Here is a 21417-nt window from a genome sequence, read left to right as displayed (position 1 = left end):
TAAATTAACATTAAAGTGATCTTTATGAACTAATTTTGAAAATATTTTATTTTATGCATTGGAATAAAGAAGTACATTTCGTTTCATTTCTGCGGTTTCTTTCATTTTACGTTATAATGCATTCTTTGTTCACGTTTGAATCTCACCCGTGGGAACTATTCTGATAATGTATTCTTACATACCTCTTATACGTCATGATAATGCTTCAGCCAAATGAAGTGCTGGACAGTACATGTGCAGACGAAATGAATAAAAATTTCGTACGTTATGAGGGGTTTTAGACTTCATTTTACGCCTGGGTTCTAGACCCATGGGTGGGGCTTCGTCAAGAAAGCGGGAAGAAAGTGACCACAGACCTGCGTTGTGTGTCAGGTTGAGTTCTTCTATTACTAATTCTTTATTCATTTTTTTTTAAATAAAAACTGTGTGTGTGTGTGTGTGTGTGTGTGTGTGTAGAAGGCTAAGAATATGAATAATTCAAGTGTAATAAGTTAGATCATGTGTGTATTTGATTCAGGACTTTTCCTCTATACATGTTACGTGCAAAGTTCGCCGCAGTAGGTTTCATCTATAATTGCTTAATTCATAACTTCTAATATAGTGATTGTTTGCAGTGAGGTTCGAACAAGACTTCGTTTTGTTTGAACCGCATCACAATTTGCATGAAAACAGCAATTATGTGCACATAGCTTTGTATGCATTCAGGCTGACAATTGGCGTAACTGTCAATGCACGGGTGCTGAACGAATTTCAAGTTCGATTCCCGAGCTTGGTTACCACGTTGGTTTCTTTTGCCATCCGCAGTAATCATCGTAACATTTCTGCCAGGAAATTTTCAAAACTTCCCTCTATCATTTCTCTGTTTTCGGCAACATTCAAACTGTACTTTTACGAAAAGAAAAGCTGCTTAATTATATTTGAAATCTGTATAATTCGTATTACAACTAATTATAAGTTGTTATAAGTTCACCATTTTGTGAAGAGAGAAATGTTGAGAGGGGCTGAAGTGTTAAATACATTTTTCTGCCAAACCAACGGCAGTAGAGTTGCAAAAATTTACATCAGGACTTATCTTGACATGCTGAATACCAAAGTTTTCTTTTCTTTTACCAGAACATTTGCTTGTGAGTGTTCAACCATGGAACTTTTTGATCAGGAAAATAAGTACACGTCAAAGGGAGCAAGATCTATTGACCTAGGGAATATATAAGACGAAGGCACACCTGCACACTACAGTTATGGCAATCGATATGAAGTATGCAATAAAATGCTTTTCTCTACTCTTAAGGGTAAAATGCACTGAATCGAAGCCAATGCTCACAACTTGGTAAACAGTTTCCTGGAAAACGCAACTGTTATGCATGGGATTTATGCCACAAAGGATTACTGATGTTTGTTTCTTTACGATGCGACTTATAACTTTTGGTTCTTTACTGATTAAATTGTTTCAGTTCCATCATGGCCATGTTTAGTTTTGTTAACAAAAGCAAAAAAGGTCTCAACAGATGAAAATCTCAAATAGTTTTTTTTTTTTTTTTTTTACCACAATAACCGAGTCTGCTTTAAATAGATTCCAAATGAGACCAGGAAATTATCAGAACACTTTTGCATACCAAAATCGAAAATCGAAGAGCCACGCTAAACATACATTTGTTTACATTTTTAAAACAAGATTGCCTACAAACTGTTTGTTATCTTCCTTCATGTTTCTTAACTTTACAGAATCTCTAGAAAATATTCCTCGACAATATACGATATTTAGCACATTAGAATCGAGACTTAATATAAAAATCAACCAACTCAGTATCCGTATAGAAAGACACACATATCAATCATTTTTTTTATTTTATTTCAAACTATTACATTCTTCCGATGAAAGATCATTGATCATGAGTTTTCCGGGTGTTCATCGAATCGATAACATATTTTCATATCTTTCAAGATACTGTAAAAATTGAAAGTACGTTAAAAATGTTACGCCTTTTTTTATTTTATTTTAAATTTACAAAGTATTAAGAAATTTATTATTATAACTGAGCAGCAGGATAAAAAAAAAAAATGAAAATAAAATTAAGTTTTACACCCCACGTTTATGCCGGCTAGGCTAAAGGAGACAGTGATAATGACAAATTAAGCAGATGGTGGAATGAAGAAAGTGGGAAGACTCGAGAAAACCCACGCACACGGTGTTTGTTCACCACAAAGAGCAGGATCAAAAATATGACCTTAAACAATATGCATTTTCAATAATATTATCTTGTGTTCTTAGTAGAATACAGTGCTTGAACCATAATTTCCAGCGTCGTCCTGCTGCTCTTCGTCGCGTTAGAGAAAATTATGAAATCTTAAGATTTGTTTCTGAATTTACATCATCTAAAACAGCGTTTCCCAACCGGTGTGCCGCGAGGAAATTGAAACAAAATTATTAATTCTATAGCAATCGAATTGCAAAACATAGGGGAAAATGTATATTTGTATTTCACATTACTATGAATCTACCTTTTTAAGTTTCATACTGAGTTACTTTTCTGTACATTTTAAATGTTGAAAAAAAGTATTTGTTATCATTGTTGTGACCATCATTGCTTCTTTATTGTTGCATATAATTTCGTAACTTGAAATTTTAAAATATCATTCAATCCTTTCGACAAGGCAAACGTGCATAGAAATTACCTACATTTGTGTTTTAAAAGTAAAGGAGATTTGTTTGTTCGTTCATTATTTACTGATCATCCTTCTTCGTGAAAGGTTGGATACAGTTTTCGAAAAAGGAATTGTATTTTTAGAAACCTGACTCCTATATTTCATTGAAATTGTTGTCAAGTTTTAAATTAGAATGGAAAATATGCCTAATGATTTATCACGGAGGAAAACCAGTGATCGAGCTTTCCTCTCTGTGAGGAGATCAGTAATCACAAAGAAAAAATACCACTGTCTTTTATATTTGCAAGTAATAATAATAATAATAATAATAATAATAATAATAATAATATCTATATGAGTGTGCCGCAAGAATTCAAGTTACACCTGTAGTGTGCCGCAAGTTGAAAAAGGTTGGGAAAAGCTGATCTAAAAGGTACTTCTCGTAATGGTGCGCAAGTACCTAACGCATCTGCCTTTCAGCCTATTGATTTACATGGAAAATTATTTTTGTTTCCTCTGATACGAGCTGAAACTTTAATGACGTAGTTTTAGTGATTTCTTCTTCAACTGTAGTTCACATTCCTTGCTTTTTTCAAAATGAACTGTTCTTTTCACGGACCTTCTCTCCTTAAGATACACATTTTAATGCAAGTGTAATGATATAAACCGCAATATTACCCCCCTCCCACACCTATATGTCAATGGGTAACTGAACCTGGGCTTAGACATTCGGAATGTCATTATTCATTTCAGCAACCCACAAAACTACAGACTGGGTACTAATATAGTTTTTTTTTTTTTGGTGCTATTCAGAAGATGAAGGATTCAAAGAAACAAGTTCTCATTTCTTTTCCTACGACAAGACAAAAAGCAGCAAGAAGGCACTTATATTCTTGGACCTCTATATTCAACAAAAACCGTCTGAACTGATTCATTATACGCACTATATACAGTCCTTAATGTGTTATGCTCACGAAAACTTTAGGTATTTTCGAATGGGATACTTTGTAAATACAAATGACCATTCTACTTTTAATTTTCGTAACATTTCGGATATGTTAAATAAACTGTTGTGGAGCTCGGTGAACACAGTAACATTTCTCCAAAGTGTTCCGAATCTTAAGCCATACAGTTCAGATTAAGTACGTCTCAATCTTCCCAACTCACTAACGATAAACACACAACACGGTAGAAGAAAAGTTTCACAGGAAACTATAGCAATACAATAGAAAAGAAAAGTCTGGAAGTACAGGCATTTTAATGTAACTGCCGATTACAATTACAAAGGTTAGCACCGTGCAAGGGTCGTAGACATTTTACAAATACTCAAAAATACTTGGTGAATCGATAAACAGACAGGCTCCCAAGAGCAACATTACTATTTATTCTAATACCTAAAAAACTGTGTTAAAATAAATACAGTTAAGTCCGGTTTGTGTCCTAGAATTGTATATTCCATAATAGAATGGTAAAGGCTTAGCAGGGAATTTCATAGTCGTTCTGGAAAGCCGTTTCAAACAAAGAATTCGACACACAGACGTTACACGCAATTTAAGACAACAAAACTATTTTTAAAGGGAAATTTAATGCTCTCTTTCGATTTCTAAGTTAAAGGTTCCAGCCATCGAGGTAAAACTTTCCTTACTTCTTCATGCTAGAGCAGCAGTTATTACTCAAATAGTTGTGAAATAAAATAAATAATTGTGATCGGTGTTTTTAGAGAACTTAGTCTGCCGGGAATTTACCCAAGAGTAAATTATCTCACTTTTTTTTTTTTTTTTTTTTTTTTTTTTTTTTTTGTGAGATAAATGATTTATTTCATGTTGTAAAATTGTTAGTGAAATATTTATGAAATACGAACAAAATACTTTCATGGATTCTCGACAGAAATTGTCCGACCTTCCCTGAAAAAGAATTTAAAAATCTTTCTTTTCCCCAGAAAAATGGTTTATGCCGTATTACAGATTTGTTAATTAAATAATGAACTATTATAGAAGAATTAGTGTGTTTTCGAGCAAATCACAATTTAAGCAAATAAATAAAAAGAATTTTAGGAATGATGCAAAAAATTCCAATAAAAGATTGCGATCTTGGCCAATAATTAGTTTGTGGATCAGGGGTTACAAAATTTTTGAAAGGTCCCTAAATCGAGTTTTCCTATTTTCTACGGAATAAGCACATAATAATGAGTTAAGTGATAGTTTGGGTTTGGCTACATTGTGTATGTAGTTCTCCAAATATAAGTCGTACGAGAAAATATTTGATTGAAATATATTGGATCTTTTGATCAAAAAACTGGAGAAACACGGAGATTTAAAGTTTGATTTGGATACGTTGAATGACATGGCCCCTATATACATCAGAACGAATAGACATTACAAAACTGTTAGGTAGGGCTTCTGAAACGAGCAATCTGAAATTAATCTCCTCCCCCCCCCCCCTTACTATCACAGAATCTATCGTCGTTGGCGAGTAAACAGCAGAGGATGTATGCAGAATATATATCAAGAAAACGTGAAAATTGATCGAAATCTGATTATATATTCTCTGTTAACGATTAATTAACTTCGATTAATGTACTTCGAAACGCTCAACAGCATATGCCCAAACTAGAAATCTTCACCACTCAAGCAAAACACAGCCTGTACTACCATTATGTCCAACAATAACTTATTATATGGTATAAATGCTACAATCTTCGACGTGGAGACGTAAGTTTGGTTTTGATATTTACAATTCTATTTGCTCAATAAGATCATGAAACGTGGATATACAGTTTAATATGGAATTTTTAGAACTGTTTACTAGATTTATTAATCGTGTTTCACCATCTATCATCGTGAATCATATCACCTTAATACAACATAGAACTTACTTTGTCTTTGTGCCTTGCGTCAGTTAGCGCTCACATACGTGTATAAATGTTCAAAGGTATCAAGCAATTTCTATATATCAATGTACACAATAGATATAGCTGAAACGGGTAAGTCATAATTTCCTTCGGGATTTCCGGACTCAATGAAAAAGCAATCATTAGACGCAGAAGCTACCAAGCTTAGTCAAGATATTACATACTAGACATGCCTTCTCTTCCAGACTATCTTTCTGCCAATTTTTTTTATTAACATACATGGTGGACATAGTCTCTCCCTGATAATAAACATTAATAACAAGAAAAAGGATAGAAGCATGCGGTCTGAAAACATCGCTTGTATGATGCTTCATTTTGCCACAGCCTTTGCTGCCATCTATTGCAGCTGACCGAAGCAACAGTCATTTGTTTAAAAATAGCGTCAGCACAGCGGAAAGTGAAGTGTGTTGTGATATCATGAAACAAACTCCCGTCACAGTTTTACGAACGTTCAGGAGAGAGTCTGGACAGCAGCCACCAGATGTTAAGAGCATAAAAGAATGCTATAGCAAGTTTATTGCAACAGAAAGTGTTTTAGATCGTGACAGAAGCGGTAGATCGAGTGTCAATGAGGAACGTGTGGAAGCTGTTCGTGTTGCTTTAGCCCGAAGCCCAGGGAAACCCTTGCGTTGCATCACGTGAACTGGACATCCCGAAGTCAATCAACTGTGTTAAAAATTTTGCACAAACGGTTCAAGTTATACGCATAAAAGGTGCAGATTGTTAATACGTTAAGACAAGAAGACCGTCCCCGACAGGCAAGTTTCGCATGTGACATCGCATGAGCAATTAGTGGAGCACATATGGACATTCTGTGAATCAGGTAAAAACTTTTCTATTATTTTTCTATTACAGTGAAACCTTCCTTAACGGACACCTCTATAATACGGACAGAGTTTTTCGTCCCGGGAAAATTATATGTTCCCTTACGGAACAAAACCCTCCCTTTAACGGACACTCTCAGATACGGACGCGGACAGTCCTTTTTTTGCCCTAACGTTTCAATAACCTCTTCATAACGGACAAGAATTATTCTCGGTTCTGCGATATTACAGTAGACAGAAAAGTATTTTCCCCACAAGTGTATCTATCGTGAGTCTAGAAATGGTGAACCATCAAACAGAACTGATTCAAGCTGAACTTGAAATTCTTTTTTTCTGCCCGCAATAAACTGCTTTCTAATGGAAATCCTAGAAAACCTTCAATAAGCAATAACACTCATGCAGGGTCAGTCGTATGGCCACGAATTCTATGCAAATGATCTTCCTTTCCCTAACAAATTGAGTCCTTTTTCATCTGGGCCTTGCATCTTTCCCAACAATTTCTTAAATAACAAAATATTGTTTATTTTACAATAACATTTTCAACGAGCAATGTTTCCTCTCTTACTTTTTTTGGAAAAGCAACATTTTTCTTTTACTTATGATACTGGAACAAGTCTGGGTTTGGGGTTTTCCCGGCTTCCTTTTCACTTTCACTAAGAGAATATTCTTTGTGATTGGGACTCCGTCAATAAACATATGCACTTCCAATAACTTGCCTTTTCATCCATTTCACCAAAGAATGAATATATTAACACATTCCCAAGTAATAATAATATTTAACAGAAATGAATTTCTCCTTCATCCCTCCCAGTAATTCAAATACGTACTAAATAGAGTATTTTCATTTGAATTTTACGTATCTACGCTCATACAGAATGCATTTACTGTATATTACTGCATACAATTACGATTGTGAGAAATTAGATTTGTGTAACCTCTCTGTAACGGACACCTGTCAATAGCGGACAAAAGTTCATATCCCATTGGTGTCCGTTATTCAGAGGTTCCACTGTATTCCTATTATTTAACGTAAACCGCATGCTTCCATCATTCTTAGTTTTCTTGTTATTAACGTTTGTTATCAGCGACGGACTATGTCCACCCTGTATATTGGTCAATTCTAGCGAGCAGAGGCAAAATCCTCAACTCTTCTGGTATTTCACGTAATAAGAGGTCCTGTAAATGAAATCACTGATGTACCTATAGGAAGAAATTATATGGTGTGAGAGAGATGAGCAGAATATTTTAGAAGAGTGATCAATCCTTAGCCTTCTTTCGCAGTGCATCATAGTGGAAGTAACATGGGGCCGCTTACAGTACAAAACTTGTGACTTTCCACAGCTAATAATATTTTCTTCTGCCATTTATCTTAGTTAATTCAAGTCAAGAAGACCTGGAGGAATTTATGACTTTTTCTCTAATGCAAAACGAAGTAATCTGTTCCTGTTATGTGATACGGACATGAATATTCTTGATTCTTACAAGGTCAGTACTGATATCATGTATAGTGCAACTGAACACCAAATTTCGAATCAAATTCAAAATGTGTATTAAAATTATTATGTTAGCGCATGAGAGGATGATTCAAATTAACAAAAAAACTGGTTACTTATCAATAAATTCTCCCGTGGATGAACTAGACATTCTCCACATATATCGGAACAAGCTAGTTCCGTGTTCAATAGTAAGGTAACAAGGATAAAAACGGATGAGAAAAAAAAAAAAGCGTAGAAAAGTGATTACGTACTACAGAGTGAATAAATATAACGTAAAGGATGCTAAAATACCACAGTGCGAAAGAATGAGCTGAATTGAAAGAAGCGTGATGTCTATGTTACGTCACTATTGCCAGATCCAACATATACATCAAAAATAGGTAACCAGATTCTATCAATATTGCGAAAATATAAACCGGCTTTAAATCTGGATTTTGACCTGGTAACCGGCTTTAAATCTGGAATCTGGTTACCTACCCTTGCTGTATATTTTGGATCTGGCAATAGTGACGTAACAGACATCGTGCTTTCTTCAACTCAGCTCACTCTTTCGCATCGTGCTCTGCTCAAGGTATTTTAGCATATTTTACGCTATATTTATTCATTTTGTGGTATGTCTTCCTTTTTCAGGGTGTCTACTGAAATTCCAAAATGAAATTTCGTGACTTTTTCTTTCCCAAATCATAAAATTTCCTAACCTTTTCAAGAGCAAATTTAGGTGCGAATTAGGCCGAATTTTCATTCATGCGATAGAAACGTATTGTGCTTGCGATTTGGTAGCGTCTAAAGCCGACCATAGACATTTTTGGTGGTGAATTTTGACGTTTTATAGAACAAAATTTTCCACAACATTTGCAAAATTTTCCAATATAGAACAAAATCTGTACTTACATTTGCACAGTTTAAAAAAATCGTGACCCAAAAGCTAAATTTCGTGACTTTCATGACTTTCGTGACCGATAAGACACCCTGTTTTTTTTTCCCATCCGTTTTTATCTTTGTTACCTTACAACTGAACAGGAACTAGCTTGTTCCGAAACGTGTGGAGTGTGTCTGGTTTCCCCACGGGAGAATTTATTGGTAAGTATCCAATTTTTTGTTAATTAAAATTGTGTAGCTTCTATTGCACTCATGCTATATGAATAGTTTAACTTTCTAACAAATTTTAACGTAAATTTGCTTACGAACGAATAAATATACTTAACTTATTCTAATATAAACACTCTCCAAAGAGAAAAAACTTTTAAATCTATGCTATGTACGTTTTTCACTAAAAAACATTTGTAATACAAACTACACCAAGTTTTCCATGCTACGGACTGCATAAAACAAAATTTGCCAACAATCTGTGAAAAGGCAATTTTTCACAAAACAAGTACACGTAAGAGAATAAAACATCTTAAGAAGAAATAACCACGACATTAAATATATATATAGTGCGGACGTACAATAAAATTGTGTTCACATGCAAAGACAATGGTGCTCTATATTTTTTTTTAAAGTAGAAACAAACGTATTAAGAAAATAATATCTAATATGATGAGCTATACATCATCTTTATGTGTTCTTGCTGTAACGTAGTTAATAATCATATACCGGTACCTAATTTTCGCTTACAACTAGATATTCCTTCATTCAAGCAGTTCTACCATTTATCCTCAATGTAGAAAGTGAACTCAATAAAACTGTTAAGTCCGGCCGTGACTATTCACACGCCAAAGGAACACAGCACTCCCCCTTCAGGACATTACTTTTAGATTTTTAAAACCGAGAAAGAAAAATGGGGAGGATAATTACTGACATCTTTCACAATATACTGATTTGTCATAAAAATAATTATAGTAGTATTCGGGATCAATCGATTTATTTCATATTTGAGTCCATTGTTAATTTTATTAATATCGAACCGGCTCATTTTTCAATATGTGTCTTATGCGATTAGACTATTCACTCGTCACAGAGGTTTAATTCTCTAGAAGACAAACGCATATAAAAATAAAGCCTCAAACTCGCAAAAAATGACTTTTCTGGTAGAGAAATATATAAAAAGAAAAGTAGGTTCTACGTTTACTGTCGCGCTTCTTTCTGGCAGCTTTTCTTCCATTCGATCAACCAAAAACACTTGGCGTTAACAGCCCATTTTTGTGGGCGTAAGGCTGCTCCAGCGCCATCTGCTAGCGATCGGGTGAACTACGTCCAGCCTAGCGGCGAACCCTGTTCCTAACAGGTGTATCAGGAGTTTCCTAGACTTAGACTCAATTAATAAGTTAATACGAAATTAAATCTAAGCTTAACATCCCATAGTTATGACCAGTAGGATAATGATCAGTACACTACAATCAAAACTGCTGGAGCAAAATGACCGAAGAAATTTATGGACACAATGTTGTCTACCAAAGACAGTCATAACATGGAGTCGGACGAGGAGCCCTTTGATTCACAGAATGTAGTATTATTAATCCATACAGATATATTACCGACATTGATATGCATCAGCGGAGATTACGTTTAATTAAATATATCCATTATTCCTTATTCGAGAATTTCGACGAATGGTATGGAGCCTCTTGCGACGAAACATTATATCGTAAGAAATCAAATCCAGTACGTAGCTAACCAATGCGGAAAAGAAGAAACCTTAACGAAAAAGCTAAAACCTTACGCTACTGTTTGTACATTTTAAATCTCAAAACAATTTGTACCATTTAGTACTTCTATTTTGCAATTCTACAGGCTTCTATGAATGTTACTTTTCGGTTCCACGAATCGAGCATTTTTCAATTCAGACGAACATTAGACGGACATATTTGAGTACATACTACCAAAGTTGGCTACCAGTTGCTAGTATTAAATATCTCCCGCAACGACTTTAAAATCACTTTTTAGAAAATTGTATCCCGCTGAAGTTATATTATGCAAAACACTAGTTGAATGCATGGCACTCAGCTTACGAGTAAATTCAATAATACTTTCACCTCGTTACGACTATGGCCCATAAGATACACGAAACGAATCGTAACTGCCACTGAATTGGAGGAACAGCATGAAGCAAAAGAAGCCCGATATACAATGTCTGTGGTAGAAACATCTCTGATGCAACCGTTCTATCTCAGAGCCATCGCGCCCATTTAATGTAATAATATGTATTGCTTTAGTGCTGTTCTGAAAGTACAGCACTGTCTTGTATACCTTAATACACTATTTTGTTAGTAACTCCAAAGTATTCAGAACATTTTGCATGTACTTATACGCACCAAAGACGTGAGACTAACCCACTCATTCGAATATTTTAAATACTTAAAATAACGAAGTAGTCCGTATACACATTAAGACGCACAGCAAATATATCGACATTATTTTATATTTAGCGGAACTTCTAACGAAAATATATTGAAAATGTAATTACAGATCTCTATACGAGTCAGTGACAAGATTGTATAGCACGGTAAAAAAAAAATAAAATAAAAAAAAATATTTTAGCATTTGTTTCAAAATATTCAAAAAAGAACGAAAAGAAAGACAAAAATCATTCAAAATTACGCATACTGATACAAAAATTTCACTATATATACACACACTGATACTAAAAGGAAACACGACAGAAAACCAACATTCATTTCCATCAATAATTTACAAGGAGTGTTTGAAACTGTTAAGACTCTTTGTTCTATCTCTCATTTCTAATGAATGAATGAAAAAACGTAATCTACACTTGCACGATCAAGAAGTATCAAAAACCAGTTAATGTTGGTTGTTCTCTGGCACCAGATAAATAAAATAAGAAAATATTTGAAACTTAATACAGTAAAACCTCTGAATAACGGACATCGACAAAACTATTTGTTCATAAATGGAGGTATCCGTTAGTAAGAGGTTACGCATATTCAGACTGCTCACAGCTCATACGGTATTTGTGAGCAGTATACAATGAATATATTAGTTAAAACCAAATATAGGGTGATATCAAAATGAAATCTGTCAGCTAAACATACCCTGATTATACCGTTTAGGTTACGGGAGATGGATGATTAATGTAAGTGAATGACGGATGAATTGGTGGAATGAGAAAGTGAGAGGACACGGGAGTACCCCGAGGAAACCCACGAACACGATGTTGTCCACCACAAACTTACTTGGTCAGGGATGGAACCAGGGACTCCATGCACCAAAGGTAAGAACTCTACCACTGAGCCGCCATGCCTCCTTAGGATGATATCGATATAGTGTATTCAGTGTGACGGGGGGGTAGGGGAGTATACACCTCTAAAGAAACAAACGTTTCGTTGGCGTACGTTTGTGGCAATTTTCTACTCAAGTACATATCATCTCTGTAAAAATCTCAATTTGCATACCGATTGCATTAAAATTAAAACTAATGCAATAAGAAAACACTACATTTGTTGGGAGAGAAAAGCATTTCAAAGTCAGTTTTCAACTATTCTGTGTAGTGGTTTACCAAGTCATTGATTTACGATAGACATTTTGTGGAGAACGGATTTTTTTTTTTATATATATATATATCGTTTCTGTCCATTATAGAATTACTAAAACGTTGAGAAGAACAAGACTCGTGTCCATAAAAGGGGGAGAGAGAGAGAGTTCTATCCAGAAATTATAAGTATACTTTTGCGGGAGAGAAAAAAAAAAATCAATAAAAAATGTCCGTATTATGGAGGTGCCAGTTAAAATAGTTTTCCCTTGTTTCTGTCTCGAGAAAAGTCGCTGAGCGAGTTAATTCATTGAAGTCCCTTCCTCATTCCAGCTCCACGTGTCATCCCAGGAGATCGACACTTCTAAGAACTACCAATACTTCGGAGAAAATTACACCAAACAAGAACGAATTTTTAACATGAAGTAAAACTACTTTTTCATTCATAATATATAAAGTGTACAAGTGACCATTCAATTGGCGAAAATGAATTCAATTGGTGAAAATGATTGCTAGTACTGGATTCAGCACCAAAAGAAACAAAAAGGTTTTTAGTGACAGGCCGTATACAGGGTGGAAGATAAATGAGGGCAAAGTGCGAAGATAGAACGTAGAAAATGTCTAGATATGCCATGTTAATTGTGAAACGAGTAGAGGTTTTGAAATCAAATGTTGGATATGAGGAATTCATGTAAAGCTCCACTGAATAAGAGTAATGTGAATCATGAGGGACATCTGAAAAGCTGCCATGTTGGAATTAGCGCAAGAAGAATATACGGGAAAGGGGTCATGTGACATACGACTACACGCACACCGTCTATTGAAATCAATAATGACCAATACAGTATATTGATATATTCTGTTGTTTCCATGGATGGAAAATTAATGAGTCCCATGTATCTCCTCTGCACCGGGTGAAGTGGCCACTTTCCAGTCAACAAAATTCCCGATCCACTCAATATTTTTCGATACTGGTAAAAGTTCAAATATGAGCAAGGACAAACAAAGAGTTAATGACTGACGTTTTCTGACCTTCTATAGGGCAGACAAAACTGCTGCTCCTCGTTGATTCACGAAGAACCAATAAAGATGAGGAGTTGGTGCAGAAACAGGACACTATTGAACTTACCCGACTCCTTATCCCTGATGGTTGCACGTCACTCATACAACTGCCGGATGTGTTCTTCATCCGTCTCTATAAGAATTTCGTAAAATATATAAGACACCGTTCTTCTGTCGTCTGACTTCAAAATATGGCAACGGGACAACTTTATTACCTTGCAATCACTCACCCACTTCCAGTATACATCACCAAGGTTCCAAGATATGATTAGATATGCTTTCTACAAAACTGGATATTTGCGAACAGTACATTCATGACACCTATCGACTACTGCTTCAATTTCAATACAGACGACAGCTGTGACGAGCCCGATTGTCCATATTTAGTTTTTCAAATGTGCCCACTATTATCTCCGTTTTTCCTATCAACACGCAATCATTCTTAAGGCCCGTAAGAGTTGCAATTAAACAGAGGTCTCAAAATGTATTGGCCACTATTGATTTCAATAGACGGTGTGCGTCTAGAGTCATATGTCATATGACCCCTTTCCTGTATATTCTTCTTGCGCTAAATTCCAACATGGCGGCTTTTCAGATATCCCCCATGATTTACATTACACTATTCATCAGTGGAGCTCTACATGGATTCCTCGCATCCAACATTTTACCTCAATCCCTTTCCTCGTTTCACAATTAACATGGCATTTCTAGACATTTTCTACGTTATATCTTCGCACTTTGTCCTCATTTATCTCCCACCCTGAATACGGTCTGTCACTAAACACCCTCTCTTTTTCTGTTTCGTTTGGTGCTGAATCTAGTGTTAGCTATCATTTTCAGCAATTAAATTCACCAAATCGGAAGGGTCCCTTGTTAGACATCCAGAATTACATTATCTATCAATCCATAACATAACTAATCCATTATTTTGTTTCCTGCAAACTGCTCTAAATGATTACCCCGTGTTTCATTTGCATTATTACTGCTGTAGACGCCACCAAAATTTAGATGTTTGTAATATTGTAGCGTCCTTACGATGCAATACCGAATAATAAATATAACGTACTAGTAGTATAACAATGTCTTCCTGCAGGGTGTCTACTAAAATTCCCAAAGGAAATTTCGAGACTTTTTCGTGACCTTTTCTTTACCAAACCATAAAATTTCGTAACTATCTCAAGAGTGAATTTGAGTGCGAATCAGGCCGAATTTCCATGCATGTGACAGAAACTTGTTTCGCTTGCGATTTGCTAGCGTCTAAAGCCGACCATAGACATTTTGGCGTTGAATTTTGACATTTTATAGGACAAAGTTTTTCAGTCAGTATTTATATGTGTACAGATAAAAGAAAATCGTGACCCAAAAGCTAAATTTCGTGATTTTTTTTTGACTTTCATGACCGTTTTCTGATTTCGTGACTCATTCGTGACCGGTAGACATCCTGTCCTGCCTATGTTTGCACGGTAGAAAATTTCAGCGATTTTTGTCTATTAGTTTATAAGTTACAAGGACGTATTAAGATAAATTGTTCACTCTTGATTAATCCGGGTCTCCCTTTGGCATGGTTCGATTTCCGGCGGGAGCTCATGTAGTTCTTTTCCCACGTTAACCAGTAGGTCCATGTCTTATACAACCTCGTTGCTGAACGGAACATTAAACCCAAAATCAATTCAATTTTATATGTGTATAATGCGTATGTGTGCAAGTTTACTGAAGAGGAAGCACAAGTTGACATTTTTTTTTTTTACGTTACAATTATTAAATGTAAATAACAAATACGAGGCGCATCCAAAAAGTAATTTTCCCATGCGACCCATAGCTAGGAAACCATATTGAGCGAAGCGACTGCTTGCATGTGAGAAAGTAAGGACCTAACATGATGCATACGCCAGCGGAACTTCCCTAGTGCTCTCAGTAGTGTCGTGGCAGTGGTTTCAGATGGACGTTCCTATGGTATGAAGTGCGAGCCGTAATAGTTTTGAATGCACAGGGCATAGCGCGGATTGAAATCCATCGTCAAGTTGTGCCAGGTCTATGGGCCTAATGTCATGAGCAAGCAGTTTCCATAATTTCCCGCTCCCTATTGCACACCATTGTCACGGAGCGCAAGTTCTTCAAGAAGTTATGTATCAGGTGGGTGCCAAAGTAACTGACTCTAGAACGCAAAGCAAGGTGCATGGGGTCAACATTGACATTTTTGCAACGATACAGCTAACAATGGATTTCAATCGGTGTTATGCCCTGTGCATTCAAAAATGTCCTGTGCTCGCACTTCACACGCGGCGGGAGCTGAAATAGGAACGGCCATCTTCAACCACTTCCACGACGCTACTGAGAGCAAATGAAATGAAGTTATGCTGGCTAGGCTAAAGAAGAAAGTGATAATGAGATATGAATAAAATGATGGAATGAAGAAAATGGGAGGAAACAGGAACTCCGAGAAAACCCACGCACACGGTGTTTGTCTACCACAAAGTTCACTTGGCGCGAGCTCGGATCGAATCAAGAACCCTATGCACCAGAGATGAACGCTCTACTACTGAGCCACGGCGGCCCCCGCTACTAGGAGCACCTGGGCAGTTCCGCTGGCGAATGCGCCATGCTAAGGCCTTAGTCTCTCACGTGCACGCAGTCGCTTCGCGCAACACAGTTTCCTAGCTATGCGACGCATGAAAAAGTTACTTTCTGGATGCGCATCGTATGTTAATGCAGCTATACCACTGGAAGCTTGATGAGTATATTAAAGTTGTAATTAATTAATAATCGAGGACTCCATAAGGAAATCGACTATTAATATAGCAACTTACAAGAAGCTTCCACTCGAACTTTGTGAAAAATTTTCCGAAAAAGCTTTATATAGATTCGATATACATATAATGGAACTGTTTAAGTTTCACGGTAAATCGAGGTTGTTAATCCATATTAAGAGCCTGAGATACCAAAAATACAAAATTTACAACTTTTTTCTTTTGGTTGTATTTCGTAAGTTAAAGGCGATAATATGTAACTTACCACAATTCTACAACACAAAATATGAACCTGAAGAATTTTCAGTGTTGCCATCCATGAAAATTACAATGTTGCCAGAATAAAATTTTCCCCAAAATCTAAGTTAAGGGCAGCGTTTAGTGGAACGAACTCAACTGAATTTGATTACGTATCATGTTATCTTAGAATCCTGTGAACTACTTTTTAAATAATAGTTGTATTTAGTTTGTAATAAACAAAATAGTTTTTTTTAATATACAGTTATTATATTAAATAATAGTGTTATTTAAAAAGTAGTTCACAGGATATCAAAACACCATATGTAATCAAATGCAGTTGAATGCGTTCCTCTAGTCACTGCTATAACTTAGATTTTTAGCGAAGTGTTATTTTGGCAACTGAAAATTCTTCAGGCTCATATTTTCTGTTGTAGAATAACGTTATCTATGATTGTGGTAAGTTGCATTTCATTATCTTCTTTCACTTGAAAAACACGCAAAAGAAAAATGGTAAATTTTGTATATTATTAGTATGTCAGGCTCTTGACTGTATGCACTCATGGTCCCTTACTAATAGTTTTATTTTTTCCTTTACAAGTACTGTTTTTGAATACTGAATCCTTCTCCCAGGTTCATCTTGAGTGAAGGTATACAACTACAAGGATAAGGTAAACCTGAACAACCTAATCCCGCTGCGGAATATCTTAAACTCACGGTAGCAACCACCTCATTCTTCAATGCATTTTCAAACACTCCTTGAGTACGTAACATATATATATGCCATCACATGCTATATCAGAACATGCAGAATTTGCAAGACCAATATACATAAGAAAGAAACAAGTTAAATAACATAGTAATGGCTTTCACAACACTGTCGAGGAATAATCTTGGCACTGGCAAGAAGTAATACTCATGTGGAAAAAAAATCTATAAAAAAAATTGTATTAACTATAAACTAAAGAATTTCAAGTGATTTTATCGGTATCAGTAATAGTATGACCATAGCAAAATATGGTGGAATAAAAAAAATAAAAAACAACGATTTCGTTACGTGTATTTTACTGCAAACAAAGCGCATATGTATGTCTTCGAAACACTGACGGCGTCACTAGTACCGTATCTGTCAATTATTCTGAGAGAACAAATAACATTTACAGAATTAGTTATTTCGTAATAGTTAATGTTTATTTTAGAAAGTCAATGTTTTAGTCTTTCAATGCGTTCGAAACCTAATCCAGAGCAAGGAAGTTTTGTATATTCTTGAAATGCTTGTCATAAAATTGCACGAGGTTACGATGACAACATTTCGCCAAAATATTTCCAAAGCGTTTTAATCCTATTACCACTAATCATATTGGTATCTTGTAATATGCGAAGTATTCTACAGACCTGACGGCAAAACAAACCCTTTAGCACCAAGATTACATAAGCTACCAATACTCTCATACGTATATGCACGGGCGTCAAACCCACCGGGGACGTATCCCATCTACTATTTGTAAAGTGGTTTCCAACCCCGCCCCGGAATATTTCAAATATCTTAAGTCAGCTATAACCGTAAAGAGATTCAACCATATAGTAGTTTGCTAGGTTCACAAAACAATGTTACACGAAGTGGATGTGAAAAAAAAAAAAAAAAAAAATAGCACAAATGTTTGCTTCCAATTGTGAAAAAAGACAGGCAGATTTTGGCCTTATGAGGGTGAAAGTGGAAAACTGTTTTCGTTTAGATAGCGAGCAGCAAAGCGAGTTTAGTTTAGCTAAAATAACAATTTTCAACTAATTTTTAACTATACATTGTTGAACTTCATTTACATTAGCTGTTGGCTAGTAGGCCCAAAACGTGTTTTCAAAACTGCATTGTTTCTGAATATTCACTTCACACTATCTTTTATCATTTTGTTCTTGACATACACTTGGTATCATTTAAGTTTAACTAAAATTGTAAAACCAGGTTGGGTTTTACTGTTTGAATAAGCAAACAAAGTGTAAAGTGTGTATTTTAATACCACATTTTCCCAAGAAGAAAAAAGCTATCAAAGGTAAAAATAAAACACACATTTTTAAGTTTTCAATTGCTTTTTAAGTCAAGAATGCTTTGAAATGCAATGTACGAAGATTTTTTTATATTTATTTTCCGGAGGACGGCTTCCGGACCCCCTGCTTTCCTGGATATTCCATACATCCCAATCCCTCCGGTAGTCTGTCCCACCAAAGTTAATGTACTGCTGACGCCAATAGGTATGTGATCGATGTTTTTACTAGTAATCAAACCTACTGTGAAAATATAATACCAATCGATTTCAGACACTGAGAATAGATCTGAAATTTTTCAAGAGCGAAGTGAGTGCATAAACAAACAACGACAAGAGTAACATTATCACCGAAACATACGGTCAGGTCACTGCAGAAATTACTCTTCCAAATAACAGTTTGATAATTTGTTTAGTCGTGCGATTATATCTGGAATTTTAACCAGAACTTCTCTAGAACACAAGTATAACGGAATTGAATCCTGCTTTGTGTTGTCGGTAATGAACAGAAGTCTGCGAACCAAATGCCTGTATACGTTTGACGAGTAATAAAAAGGTAGATTATGTTTGGAGGCTGTCCATTTTTTTTTTTCTTTTATTCTTTCCTTGTAATATCCTTTATCTACCTGTCTTAATAGTTTCACCTGATCGAAGAAACACGGCGGACCTAACTGATAAACGATAAGTAGCTCAAACGGGAACTCGTGTAGTTTGGATCACATGTTAAGCTGTAAGTCCACGTCTCACATAACATCGCTGCTGAACGGGACACTTAATACCATATCAAACAACGTGAAGAAGCTGTCCTTTTTACTTTTTTTAAACCCTTAGTAGACGAATTCTTTAAAACGGCAAGTTTTATTTGTTAGTACTTTGACGATGCGTTCATATTTCTTAAGTACGAGTGAGATTATGAAATATGTGGAATGAGAGCTATTATTGTGATCTGAACCTGAGACGACGTATTTCAGTATGATCTGAACCACCGCACACACACACACACTGAAAATAAGCGCGCTCCCCCTAACGCTGGGCAGTATCCTTGTTAGCATCTATATAGTATAGCATATTTTCGATAATGACAATCTTGGTAGTTCGATGCTCCAAATAATCCAAGGCACGTGAAAATGATCGTTAACCAATGGCAATCCGTTCATGAGGCGCATTTTAAAAGAAATTAAATAATTTCTTGCTGAACATCCCACGATTATGCCCTTTAGGCTAATTAATGGACAATTAATGAAAATGATTGATTTCGAAATTAAAAATTTTGTGCTCTCCCACCGGGAGCCGAAACAGAGTCCATGTGCACAAAAGGCGCACGCACTAGCCATTACAAATTAAATGAAATCTTTGAGTTTTACGTCCCACGGTTATGCCGGCTAGGCTAAAGACAGCGATGATGAAAAATGAACGAAATGGTGGAATGAAGAAAGTGGAATGAAACAGGAGAGCCCCGTTGTCCACCACAAACTTCACTTGGAGCGAGCTGGGATCGAACCTGGGACCCCATGCACCAGAGGTGAACGCTCTATCACTGAGCCACCTGGGCCCCTGCACTAGCCATTATATTAGTGGGGTGGGCTAGAAACTTTTTGAAGCCTGCTACATTACTGTATATTCCGAGTATAACACAAGGACTGTTTCTCAACCTCCGGTAGTCATTAACGAGGGTGCTGCCAACTGATACGAGGCGTAGCATTGCTGTGCTCCTTCCCCTTTCAAAATCCCACTACTATTAGGTCAACAGATGGAACTTGAGATGAAATGCATTGTCATGGCAGGCACAATTGGCTCTCTCGCAACCAGGATATAATGCGATAGACATTCTTCGCAAACCGCGCCATTATATGCAGCAAACCTTTGCGAGCGAACACGTAGTGCGAGAGATGTAGAAAATTTAAAGATGGCCAAATTGATGTTCATACCGAAGATGATTAAGGACGTAAGTCAATCGCAACTGATCCCATTCAGTTAGTGGATCAAGTGACTCGCAAGAATTATCACCACGGAACTGCCTTTACATTGGTATGGGTGAAGTGTCTTCAACTAAAAAGAACGAAACAGAAGTTCTGTTGTCAACAACTTTCCGAAGATCAAATACATATTTCCCACGTCTTTTCAGTTAAAAAGAAATAAAAATGAAAGAATAAAATAGTATAACGAAAGCGAAAGCTATGTTCTTCTAATGGAGTCCATGGAAACAAGTGCAACGTGTTATCACTCACTAGGAGCAAGTCACCTCAACTTTGATTATGTAATTAATAAATATGTAGTAAATAGACATGTTGTATAATGCATATGTTCGCTCCAAGTTAGAGTATGCTTCTACTATTTGGAATCTGACTCAATTAAGAAACCATGAGCAATTAGAAAGAATATAGGCAAAATTTTTGAAATTTCTAACCTACAAAGAAACTCACATTTATCCTACTTACGACAGCTATAAAACCATCTTTGAGAACTTTCATCTCCCGACTCTAGAACAAAGACGCCATATGACTGATTTATTTTCGTAAATACAACAAACACGACGTCGATGTATTTTTTAAGAGCTTCTCACTTCCGCTAAAGAAATCAGTAAGAAAGATCTTCAATATAAAAACTTTCGAAAGAGCGGCGTTTTTCTTTTCTTCTGTACCGTGGTACAAAATTTTGCTATGGTGATACTATTCCAAGACTAGAGCTACAATGGTTTGAGCATTGAGGCTACGTCTCAACTGATACCTTATTCGAAAGTCGTGTGGCAGCAGTACTTTAGTACACACTGCCCACGAAATGCTGAACAGAAATAACACAACCAAAGTGTGCTACTGTGAACAACATTATAAAAAAAATATATACCTCGACTCTGTTGGTATCCCGCTTGCCAGCCAGCAAAATACACTGCCTTCTGCTTACCGTGTTCCTCCGCTATTTTTACCACAAGAGGCTCGGTGCCGTTTTCTGGGACCATTCCATTCAGTGCCCTAATTGCATCCTGGGCCTCCTCTCGTCGATCATATCTTCAATGAACAAAATATTTACTT

General features: G+C 36.1%; 1 protein-coding gene across 8 annotated transcripts in view; it reads right to left on the bottom strand.

The window, feature by feature from the left end:
• Positions 1–21417, bottom strand: part of LOC145692699 (protein sex-lethal-like) — a 272232-nt gene that overhangs the window by 221438 nt on the left and 29377 nt on the right. For 5 of the 8 annotated variants that reach the window (XR_014132629.1, XM_081768107.1, XM_081768101.1 and 2 more), the window contains exon 5: positions 21233–21393. Coding sequence is in view for 5 of the 8 variants with exons in the window: in XM_081768107.1 (XP_081624233.1) it covers positions 21233–21393 (161 nt within the window). In the remaining 3 variants the exon portion in view is untranslated. Of the gene's footprint in view, positions 1–21232; positions 21394–21417 lie in introns of those variants that run through there. The other 3 variants (XM_081768105.1, XM_081768102.1, XM_081768103.1) reach the window with 2 other exon arrangements.

The sequence above is a fragment of the Thermobia domestica genome, chromosome 8, assembly GCF_964235325.1.
Source record: "Thermobia domestica chromosome 8, izTheDome1.hap1.1, whole genome shotgun sequence".
Classification (NCBI taxonomy): domain Eukaryota; kingdom Metazoa; phylum Arthropoda; class Insecta; order Zygentoma; family Lepismatidae; genus Thermobia; species Thermobia domestica.
The sequence above is the reverse complement of the archived record's forward strand: the minus strand, read 5'-3'. Positions and strand labels throughout refer to the sequence as shown.